At 49.3% G+C, this 12124-nt stretch overlaps 1 protein-coding gene across 1 annotated transcript in view; it reads left to right on the forward strand.

The window, feature by feature from the left end:
- The window catches only part of unc5a (unc-5 netrin receptor A), an 86915-nt gene that overhangs the window by 57880 nt on the left and 16911 nt on the right, over window positions 1–12124 (forward strand). Inside the window, exons 8-12 of the mRNA XM_076041494.1 lie at window positions 267–455; window positions 1471–1770; window positions 5809–5896; window positions 6818–6986; window positions 9167–9400. Coding sequence (XP_075897609.1) covers window positions 267–455; window positions 1471–1770; window positions 5809–5896; window positions 6818–6986; window positions 9167–9400 — 980 coding nt within the window. The remainder of the gene's footprint in view (window positions 1–266; window positions 456–1470; window positions 1771–5808; window positions 5897–6817; window positions 6987–9166; window positions 9401–12124) is intronic.

A 12124-nucleotide genomic window follows, 5' to 3' on the forward strand; every position in this document is an offset into this window, starting at 1 on the left:
ACGGGTGGCCACTAGAAATAAAATCCCTATCCGGTTCCTATAGCACATCGATGGTTTCACTTGATGAAGCAATTAAGCAAATCCTCAACAGAGACATGGAACATAATACAGGGAGTCTCCACTTGTTGCTGCTGCCTCTCCACACCTGATGATGATGCCCCCCCCTGGCACCCACCGCCTCCTTTTCTTTGCGCTCCTCCCTACCTCACCCCCACTAATCTGGTCCCCATTGTTGTGTCTCGTCTCCTCTCTTGTCGCCTCCACAGCGGTGAGCGGCGCCGAGGACGTGGCGCTCTACGTGGGCATGGTGGCGGTGGCGCTGTGCCTGACTCTGCTCCTCATCGTGGTGGTGCTGGTCTACCGCCGCAAGAAGGAGGGCCTGGACGCCGACGTGGCCGACTCGTCCATCCTCACCACTGGCTTCCAGCCCATGGGCATCAAGCCCAGCAAGCCAGGTGTGTGGGCGCCGCGGCCACGCAGGCCTCCCCTCCGCAGCAGTAGGACACTGTTCTTTGTTTCTAACCTTCTGTTTTTCGAGCCTGTGCGTCCGTCAGCTGTCCGTCCGTCTGTCTGCACGCCGTCGCAGTGTGCCGCCCCGTTCCGTGTTTGTTTTTGTGGTCGTGGCGGCGGTGTGAACGTGTTTGCGGGCGGTTAGCAATCCAAACAAGATGTATTATACCCTGTGACTGTGTGTGTGTGTGTGTGTGTGTGTGTGTGTGTGTGTGTGTGTGTGTGTGTGTGTGTGTGTGTGTGTGTGTGTGTGTGTGTGGTGCAGGAGCTGTTTGTTGTTTGTCGAACTGACACATTATGTTTTTGTGGGAATTTTTTTTTTGTCAATTTTTTTTGCCACCACCTCATTGTCAGGAAATGCACTCAGTCTGTTTAGCGGCTGTGTGGAGCCCCCAAGCTTCAGCAGCAGCAGCCAGTAACAGAAATACAACTGTCTGAGTCGTCAGACGGAGACGGGGAAGTGGATTGCACTATTTCTTTTTTGTTTTGTTTTTGTTGTTTCAGTTTTTTTTTTGTAGCAAACTATATGCACTCTGGGTGCTAAGCCACGTCTGAGTTGTGTTTGGAATTGATTGTGTGGCTGCTAAAGAGACAGACGGACAAAACAGAGAGGCGGCCGGGTGGTGGTGGTGGTGGTGGTGGTGGTGGTGGTGTGGAGAAGGGGAGGGAGGTGTTCAAGGCTGCCTCTCACTGGCAGAATGTGTCTTTGTGTATTGTCAAGAGTGTGAGTTGACTTTTTTTTCCTGCAACATGTGCTTTTCTTCCTGTTTGCCTCAGTGTGTGCATGTGTGTGTGTGTGTGTGTGTGTGCGCGTGCTGATAGTGTGAGGTCTATCTCTGATGTACGAACTGTGCCGCCTGCCACTCACAGAGATTCACACAATTGCTTGTCTGTGTTTTTTTTTGTCTCTTTTTTTTGTCTGTTTGTTTGTTTCCTTCCCCTCTCGCGTCGTTGACGCAGAGAATTCCCATTTGCTCACCATCCAGCCCGATCTCACCACCACCACCACCAGCTACCAGGGCACCCTGCGCTCTCGCCACGACACCACTGGCAAGTTCTCCATGACCAACGGGCCCCTGCTGGACCCGCTGCCCAACGGCTCGCACACCCTGCACAACGGCAAGCTCAACCCGGACCCGTCCGAGTTTGTGAGCAGGCTGTCCACTCAGAGCTACTTCAAGACGCTGCCGCGCGACGTGGCCAACACCTCCTACGGGACCTTCAACTTCCTGGGAGGGAGGCTGACCATCCCCAACACAGGTTTGGACCAGGCTGTTACTCCCTTTTTGTGTTGTTACTGTTGAATTGAGAGGAATTCAGGAAAGTCTCCAGCAGTCTTTTATCCTTTGGACATTTCATCCACATAGAACACATACACACATTTGTGAATACAGGTCAGGTGAGATCTATTGACTCCACCCTTGCAGTTCTTGTAACCTGTACTACAGTTGGTAGGAGTCGGTCGTCCAATGGATCAAAGGGTTGGTTCGAATCCCGGCTTCATGGACACACGTCCAAGTGTCCTTGGGCAAGACACTGAGCCCTAAATTGCTCCCAATGGGGAGCACCTAGCATGGCAGCAGCCACCCATTGGTGAATGAATGTGTGAGTGTATGAGTGAATGAGAGGCCATTGTAAAGCGCTTTGGGTTTATGTGAAGGTGCTGGAAAGCACTATACAAGTGCAGACCATTTACCATTTACTATGCATTCTGTCTCAAATAATGATGCCTCACATTCACATTAATTTAAACTTCTGCCATTGTTGTTCTTTCTCACTCGCACATTTATATTCGCTGCCATCGTCTTCTTTATTTCCTCCTTCTCCTTCTTCGATTTCTCATTCTCATCGTAAGAGTTTGTGTCCGTGCTCCACGTCTTCTTGTATGACACCGTCACAGCGCCACCCGCAGGCCTGGCATATTTCCTGAAAGGGTTTTCAGCAGTCTCGTGTGGACAAGCTATTGTTATGATGCCAGTTTAATGGGGAAAAAATGCAAACCAAAAATAATAATAAATGCTTTTCATCTCCATGTAGACAAGAGCCAAGAAGGGTCGTCTTTTGTTTAGGCAGTCTGAATCTTAATGAGGCTCAGTGAGGGGAAAGCAGACGACAGGGAACTGAATTCATTGTGACATAACATAAAACTTTTAAAGAACTCGCCGTGAAATATTTAGCTAAAGCAACAGTTAACATGTATAAATGTATATCTCATATGGAGACAGTATGTGGTCAAAGCAGGGCGAAAGGTTCATCGCTAATACTTTGATCAGCACCGTTTTATAACCAGCCGGGCCTGTCGTTCACAGTCTGGCAGCAGTTCCAAATAATTATGTGCACAGCATTCAAATGAAGTTGAGTCAATCCATGTCGACTCTGCAAAGTTAGATTTCTGTCCCCCGGGGATCGTCGAACCTCTAATTTACCTGCCGCCTCACAAAGTAAATTAAATCGTCTGTGAGAACAGCGTGTACGTGTTGTTTTGGCACGAGGTGCATTTGTTAACGTACAAGATGAACACGTGTTTGTAAAGCCTTCCGATCGCAAACCTGGACGACAAAAGCAGAAAAGATTTCGCTTTCAGGTGTTGCTTCAGGGCTGAGACACTTACCCACTGTAGGAGCTCCCGTTTACTGCCGCACAGTGAACAAGAAAAGTTCTGTCCAAACAACGTAAATCAAACCAACAACAACATTATTACTCTTCCGTCGTGGACACGATGCCATAACTGGGTGTTAACGACAAGGGAGGGGGACAGAGAAAAAAACAAAAAAAAAACAATCAGTAACAGCAGAGTCCCATAAATGTCCCATGAAACACACCTCAGCTGTCGGCTCCTTAAATCCAGGCCATGTTGGTTTTTATTGCAGGTTTGTTCACAAATAAAAGAGTCTTGATGCTTTCCGCAAGTGCCCCCAGCTGCATTTATAACTTTTTTTTTGAGGAGGCTGGTTGAATTTTAGTTAACGGAGCCACACAGAGAATTCAGATTACTAGATTTTTTTTTTTTTTTTTTTTTGGGTTGGGGGGGGGGCGGGGGGGGAACCTAGTGGTGAAACAGCATGCAGTCTCCTCTGCCTCCTTGCCCTCTGAACTCTGGGCCCTTCTCCAGCGCCTCGTCTTTTAATTGTATTGTCGATAAACTGCAGACGAAAGGCAGAACCCTGCTAACATGGTCGCCAGAAAAAAAAAGTACTAAGACAAGACATCCTGTCGCCGTCATATTCACTTACTTACTAATCTGACATTGTCCACAAAATGTTGATGGCTTTCCTAAGAGTAGATATGGAAGCCTGGCGCAGTGGAGGCTGCCGAGGACGTGCAGGTTCTTTTTTCTATGGAGTGAGAGCAGTGCACAACTAGAACAACTAGAGGAGGAAATGATTTATATAGAGTTCCTTTAATGGTCCCAAACTATTAAATAAATATGTCACTCATGCTTTCACAATAACGTGTCTCTCCAGAACTTGGTAAAGTCCAACCTTTCATTATTTTTGCTCCACTTTTCAGAAAGCATGCGCTGTGCTAAAGCAGAGTCCTAGAGAGAAGCCTTCTGTGATGTCACAAAGGGCGCCTAACAACACCTCTCCCTGGCCCCCATCCTCTGAGAGCACTTCACGACAGCATCACGTGTTGCAGGAAGCTAAAACAAAGATTCATTAGCTTGCTTTTGGCAAAAGCTGTGAACACGGGGTTAAATTAGCTGTTTTTCACGAGATCTACAAGGTGTAAAGAGAGCTATAGATGGCTGAAATACTGTATGAGAACTCTTTTTGCAGAGGTCATTTTTTTTCAGCTCTAAATGATACACAAGTCACCTGTTAGCCGAAGCAAAAAGAAAGAAAAGGGCTGAACAAAAGCGCACGACCGCATCAGTGTTCATCGCGTAACATCTAAATAATGCACGGACAAAGTGGCGCCCATGGACGCTGATCGCGATCTGTGCAATGAAAACCCCAGAACAAATTGTGCCAATTAGGCGCCCTTCGCTCGCGACAGCCAACTCTGTAGTGCGCGTCTGCGAGTTTGCTCGCTGCTTCCCGGCAGGAATAGACAGAGTCCATTAAAGATTAGTTGGATAAAAAATATGTAAAGAGCCCAACATCATTAGTCGTCTATTTAGCTTCCTCCACTCACATTAGCCCAACACACGGCTGACGTAACCGCGCTCTCCCCAGCCCGTCCAGATTAAACGACGGACGAGCCAGTATACCAGAAGGTCTCTCTCTCTCTCTCTCTCTCTCCCTCTGTTTCCTCGCCACCATTCTAGTGCGTGTTCCTGTTTCTTTTATTCTGCGTCTCCGCCGTTCACTTCCAGATATTTTATGCATGGATTTAGTCAAAGCCATGTTGAATGTACCACACATCGGAGCGCATTTATTGTGGGGCGCAGAGGGAGAGGGGGAGTGGGGGATGAGGGGGGGAGTCGGCACTCAGATGCAGCCACTCAGGAGCGGCTGTCATTTAGCCGAGTTTCACAAAAAAGAAGCTTTGTGAATTCGAAAAAGAACGACGCGGTGAGATTTCAGGGACCTTCGCCTGATTCAGACAGATGTTTTTGTTGTCGTTTTTTTTTTTTTTTTCTTTATCATTTTCACATATATAGCATGAGCGGAGCCAGCTCACAACACTGTGACTGCCGGGATTATGTCACATTGTCAATGTTGAGCGGTGCGTTTTTTAAATAGGACTCCGAATGAATGGCGTTGACACACACACACACACACACACACACACACACACACACACACACGATACACCTTTGTGCTTCCCTCTCTCTCTCTCTTTCTCTCTCTCTCCCTCTCTCTCTCCCTCTCTCTGGAGGTGCGCTGAGGGGAAAAATGCCACGCATCCCCAGGGGAAGCGCAATTTTACCCGAGTCGCCTGTTCCATAGTCTCAATTATCTCCTGGGCGGCAGACGGAGGACGTTCAGACTGGGGCGCTTTTGTCTCAGCTAATTGTCGGCCGCGGGGACGCGTCCCACCTCGGCTGCCGGCGGAGAGATTTGCATCTACTGTACCTGGCGGAGGCTGCCTCTGACCTTCACCGCCGATTTGTTTTTGTTTTTATGTCGTCGCTCTCTTCTTTTTTTCTTTTTCTTTTTTTCCTCCCTCCCTCCCACCGCCGCCCCCGCCGGTTTTTCTGTCGAGTGGGCTGGCCTGCTTTCTGTGAAATGACAAAAGCGCTGTTCAGTCACAACAAATGAGCCTGTCGCACCCCCCCCCCCTCCATCCCACTTCCTCCCCACCCACCTTCCCCTCTCCCTCCCACCCCCTTTCTGTTGTTATTTGCATTAGGAATCAGCCTGCTCATCCCTCCCGAGGCCATCCCCAGGGGGAAGATCTATGAGATTTATCTCACCGTTCAGAGGAAGGAGGATTTAAGGTGGGTCTCCTCGACGCCGTGTAGCCGGCGGTCGTCCCTCGCCGCCGCCGCCGCTGCCGCATCGCCGGGGCTGTTTGTTTTGATGCTTCACTCGTCCATTAAGGGGCGGGCCGGCCGGCGCCGTTGTGCGCGCGGAGGTGGGATTGTAAATAAATAGGTGTGCGAGCCTTTTTACCGCGATGAGCACCGTTTAACTTCAGTGGATTGTTTTTGAAAGACGCTGTTTTATCTTGCTCACTTTTTTCCGCGCTCGGCCTCGGAGGAGCTCAGTCGCTCGTGGAAGCGGCGGCGGAGTCCGGCGTGCAGCGCGTCACGTGACTTGTCTGACAGAATCTAGTGGGAGGGATCGTTAGAAACAAGAGTGAGCAGTGTTGAGGAGTAACGAGTTACACCTAACGTCGTTACGGAGTTTTATTGCAGGATAAAGATAATTGTAATCAGTTACATTACTGGGAAAAAAAAAGTGTAATAACATTACAGTGACTTGTGGGACTATTCATCATTACAATATTATTAACATCTAACCAATTTTTACCAAAAAGGCTGGGCTTTATGTTCAAGCATTTTATTTTTGTTGCTTTTCAGTGGTTTTCTCATGCACTGGCCTGGCATGAAATAAAAGTTTGATACTAATCCGATACTAAAATATACTAATTGGTTCACCTGTCAAGTTCAGAACTACAGCGCACCCTACCTCTCGCCTACCAGTTGAATTGTCTGTCTCTGTTTTGAGTGCCGCTGAAAGTCACTATTTCAACAGTTGAGAACTTTTATTCAAAATTCAGAAAGTGATCAAAATGTAATCAAAGGTAATTAGTTACATTACTTTGATAAAGTAATGGAAATACTTGCACTATTACCCCACTATTACCCTACCCTGCGAGTGAGTAAGAGCTCTCGGTCTCGTCCCACCCGGTGCAGGTTACCGCTGGCCGGCTGCCAGACGCTGCTCAGCCCCGTGGTGAGCTGCGGCCCTCCGGGGGTGATCCTGAGCCGGCCGGTCATCCTCAGCATGGACCACTGCTCCGACGCCTGCCTGGATAACTGGGCCATCCGCCTGAAGAAGCAGAGCTACGAGGGTGCTTGGGAGGTGAGACGCCGCAACACAACACACGACGTGCAACTCCCCAAAGGGAAGAGGAAGATGCAACACCCAACCCAACCCCCCGTCCCCACCCCCCTTGTGAATGTACAGCGGTCTCACTCAGGGGTCACCTTGAGAAAGTTTCTCACCGGAGACTCGGAGAGAAGCACTCTGAGGAGGCTCTGGCCCGGCGCTCGTCTCCTCCTCCACAGGGTTTAATTCATATTGACCATGAGGTGTTTTCACTTTAGGCTGGAACAAAAGACCTGGATGCAGGGCTCTCTCTCTCTTCCTCTCTCTCTCTCTATCTCTCTCTCCCTTCAGCTCGGGCGTTGCTAGGCGACCGGCGTCTCCAAACAGAAAATTCTCTAAGCAAATTACGGCTCCTCAAAGTGCTTGTCGGAGTGCTCCTTGACCATTTCTGACCGCTGTTTCCAATTACACAACTGCCTCCCCCTATTTCTCTGACCGTGAAATTTTAAAGTAACCAGAACCGCCGCACAGTGCCGGGATGGAGTTTGGAAGAAAGTTTGGCGTCTGCGGCACCAACATGGACACACACACACACACACACACACACACACACACACATGTGCAAACAGTCGCGGTTTCAGGCAGTATGCCCATCTCAACAATCCGGAGAGAGATTGGAAAAGGGTGCTGGTGGGCTCGGGAGTGTTAGTAGGTCTTCTTTCATGTTCGATATTGTGCATAAATTATTCAGCCTCCCCGTGTGTGGCGGCAGTGGGGTGTCTGTGGGATGGATTGGCCTGTCTGAGGCAGAGGTTAGACCAGCGCTTTTAATCATCAGCCGGACCAAATATAGCCCAACGGCCTGACTGCAGGGCCACTAAGGCAAAAAAAAAAAAAAAAAGTCAGCACGTGGATGATCGTGCTAGTCGAGTGCCGCACGTTGTGAAGCGAAGGAAATGAAAGGCGGGAGCGATGGAGGGAGAACAGCCGAGTGGGCCGGGCAGGTAATGCAGATATAGGGGATTGATTAAAAAGAGATGGGAAATACCACGCAGGAAAGAAGATGGTGAAAATGAGCACGGCGGGGTGGGTAGGGGGCAGTGGGGTGGTGTAAAAGATATGAATTGTGTGAAGATTGAGCACTCGGAGGTGTAATTGAGCCACCTCACGCGCTGCTTTCTGTCGGAGAAATATTAAGACGGGAGGAAAAAATGGGAGTCCATTGTGCGTGCGTGCCCAATGGATCATGCCAATACTAATTCTATTGATTTAGACGTCAGCCGCTCCAATCGATCAGAGAGGGGTTGATTTCTGGCCATTTGGCAGGCAGAACGCTCCGTTCAGCGCGACCGGCTAATGAGGAGAGTCGTCGCACGAACATGGTGGAATTTTTGCAGGGGAAAAAACCTTCTCACCTTGGGTCCAATTTGTCCCCATCAAATTAGCTCAGAAAGCAATAGAATTATCTCGGAAGGAGACATTTGTGCAAGTGCGTCAATTTGTTTATTCTTAATCTTCGTTTAGCAACAAAAGACCAGTGTTTCAAAACGTTGTTGCTCTTCTACTAATTACAATGCCGATTCATTCTTGTACTGCCTGTTCTTTAGCATCACGTCATCCAGCTGTAGTGTCATTTGCAGATGATGTCCTTTTTCTTCTTACCTTACTGTCCAGAGATCTTGGTGGCTGAGGAACAATGTGCAAATCCCAATAATCCAATATTTACTGCACCTCCGCCGTCTTGTCTTTCCCCTGGACTGTCTTTTTTCCCCCTCAAAGAATCTATTCATGTCAGTACCTCGTTCATGCATTATTAACTAAATTGCCGGTCTTCTATAGGACGTGGAATCTTTGTTCGAGGCATTGCAGGCCTTTGTGTCAGGGGAAAAAAAGACCAAGTGCACCACCGGTCAAAAGGGAATATTTTTTGACGCAGCAACAAACCGGTCCCTTTTCCTCTGTTATAAAACCTCAAATGCTTTGCTAGCCTGACCTCACAAATCTCGGAACTTTACTGTTGCTTTGCCTCGCCGAAGATGGAAAGTGACTTGGGACTTTACTTACCCTTTCACAAACACACCCACACATGCAGACATCAGGCAAACCCATTACCCTTCCCTCCCACACAAATTGGGTGCTTGACCTTCCATTCACACCTTGTTTTTTTCTTTTCTTTTTTTATAATCCCTCCCCCGTCTCTCCCCTCTGCCCAGGATGTCCTGCTGATGGGGGAAGAGCTGGTGTCGGAGCCCTATTACTGCCAGCTGGAGACCGAGACATGCCGTATTTTCTCCGAGCAGCTGGGCACCCTGGCGCTGGTGGGGGAGTCGCTGCACATGGGCGCGGCCAAACGCCTGAGGCTGGTGCTCTTCTCCGACTCATACTGCTCCACGCTGGAGTACAACATCAGGGTCTACTGCATGGACGACACGCAGGACGTCTTCAAGGTAAACCTGGGATGGAAGTAGGCGGGTGGGGAGGAGGGAGGGTTCTCAGATTGAGGTGGATGGATGGATGGATGGATGGATGGATGGATGGATGGGTGGATGACTTCGAGCCCTCAGACTCATTGGATTGATGACGCAAGGATGGATGTTTCTAAACTTCAGATTTATTGGATGATTAGATAGGATGAAATAATGGAATCTAGGCCAGATTGGATGGACGGATGGACGGATGGATGGATGGATGGATGGATGGACGGACAGCTTCCTGGCCTCAGATTGGAGAATATGTTGATGGTGGAAGGATGGATGACTGTCTAGGCTCTGGTTCACAGGATGGATGGATGGATGGATGGATGGATGGATGGATGGTTGCCTCCTCAGCCTCAGCTTGACTGGATGGATAATCTTATGGACTGATGGACAGAGCAGTTTTCATTTCGGTGTTTCCTCATTGGCTTCCTACAGACAGTTATCCACGGGTGTCACGGGGAATTATGTGTGAACCGGCGTCTGTGCAAGTATTTACATTTCATGTTCACATCTTCCACCGGATTACACGAACCAAGAGCGAGTCTCACGCGGTGCAGAGCCTCAAGTCCAATGAAACAACATACACATGTGTAGGCAACTCATGCAACGCGGCTCATCCCGTTTTTTTGCGGCTGCCTCACAGTCCTTCCTTCCTTCCTTCCTTCCTTCCTTCTGTGTTGTCACTGGTTCCGCTGGGCTGCCGTGGGCCAAAGAAGTTTCCCATCACTTTGTTCTACAGCATATTTCGCTACTCCTTCGCACGCTCCACATGGACAGAGTATAATCAAGTGCTAATGTCTTCCTCCCTCCCTGGAGGAATGCCTCTGAGTAGCCTGTTAAGATTTCATTTGCATGGTTAATTAGTAAATTAAAAGGAGAGTCTGGCCCCATCTTTTCCCACCAGCACCACCCAACCCCCATCCTCTGTCTCTCTCTGCCTCTCTGTCTCTCCTCCTCCCCCTTCTCCACTTCCTCACCCACCACCTCCCAAAGACATGAACGTCTCTCCAGCCCGCTTTTTGTCAGCCGTAATGGCTGACCTTCCTCGCCCAGTGGCTCGCCGTCGGCGCAATCTATGAGCCGCCGCGGGACATAAACAACGGAGAGGCCAGCGGGGCGGCTTTGGCGGAAATTAGTGCTCTCCCGTTCAAGGAGCCCGAGACGGGAACACATGATCCAGCAGCTCACGTCAGTCTTCTCCTGGGGGTCAGTGCCGCCACCGCCACCACTGCCGCCGCTACTGCTGCTGCCGTCTGTCTCGGCTGCTGACAGCGACTGTGCGGTAGAAATGGACTCCGGCACAGAGACAGTGGCTGGCGCTGATGGTGGCAATAGGCATTGACCCCATTGACCCCATTTACACCTGGTTTTAACACCCTTTCTGAGTCATCCAGTGGCAAATGCACAGCTACTAGCTCCCCGTTAATGTTTTTAGCCTGGAATTAAGGTCTATTTCCGGTGGTCAGTGCTGATCAGCCATCACAACACATTGTGCTCTCGGTTGGAACACTGAATACCCTCTTGTTTTTGTTTGACAGGTAAGGGAAACGCTCTAGAAGTCTGCCAGCAGGAGGATGCTCATTTTCTTTTTGTCAATCAATTGTTTTAAACTGCGGGAATTGGATTGTTCCTGTTTACTCGAACGCTGATCGAGTTTGTTGTGTTTCCATTTTGCTTTTCTTGCAAACTGCGTGACCAAAGAACAATCCTTCTGGTTAAAATCTGAGCAGGAGGAAAGAGAGGAGCAGGCAGGAAACCATTATTTAGCCGCAATGTGGCGGAATCATTACCTTTCGTGGCGGACTAATGGCACAAAGACCCAACTGTGGGAACCAATGCAACATGCCATTCACATTGACTCCGATCAACTCAGAAAGAGAGTTGCACCTCCTTGCACCTTGCCGATTGACATTTCTGTGGGTCATTTTGACTGGAACAGTGATTTTAATCCGGTCACCGTTGAATCAGATTACTTACGGTCCATGTTACCGCACCTAATGAAAGGATTGTTATGGTCGTTGGGCTCCCATTATATGATGCTGTTTCACGCTCAGTGGTACGTACTTCCACTCGCGCAGAAAGGAGGCGGCCCTCTAGTATTTACCCAGGACAAAATACTGCAGCTGCACCAGGCTCAGACCACCTTCCAATGTGGTCCGACTCATCGGACCTCAAGTTTGTCCACAGCAAACCTTGGATGTCTTTCCACCTCGACTCCAGGTTGTCCGCCAAGGATTTTTGACACCAGGTGTAAATGGGCCCTTTGCTTTCCCTTTACAGTCTCCGCAGATTATAGGCCATTCCTTTGGGTATGTCCTCTTCAGGGGTCACCACAGCAAATTGATTCTCATGTTTCAGTTGGTATAGATTTTGCCCTTCCTTGCATTTTCCATGTGATTCGTCTGGGGATCAAACCCGGGGTCCTCAGTTCTCAAAGCAAAGACACTCTTTCGCACCATTAATAGATTGTAGGCATCCTTCCTATATCAGGATATAGGGTATATCGGGAGGGTAACCCCGAGGTGTTTTGCCGCATTGTGCCTGCTGAAGTGACCTTGTGTGTCCTGTGTTGGACTCAGGAAGGCAGGCAGTGCACAGTGGGGGAAAAAACCCTCTCTCTCCATTTCTCCCCCCTGGCTGGCTCTTGTTCCGTTACTCTCCCGCTGCCTCACTCAGGAAAAAGGACATCTGAGC

This window comes from Nelusetta ayraudi, unplaced genomic scaffold (assembly GCF_046127955.1).
Source record: "Nelusetta ayraudi isolate G7.1 ecotype Tasmania unplaced genomic scaffold, CSIRO-AGI_Nayr_v1 ptg000068l, whole genome shotgun sequence".
Taxonomy (NCBI): domain Eukaryota; kingdom Metazoa; phylum Chordata; class Actinopteri; order Tetraodontiformes; family Monacanthidae; genus Nelusetta; species Nelusetta ayraudi.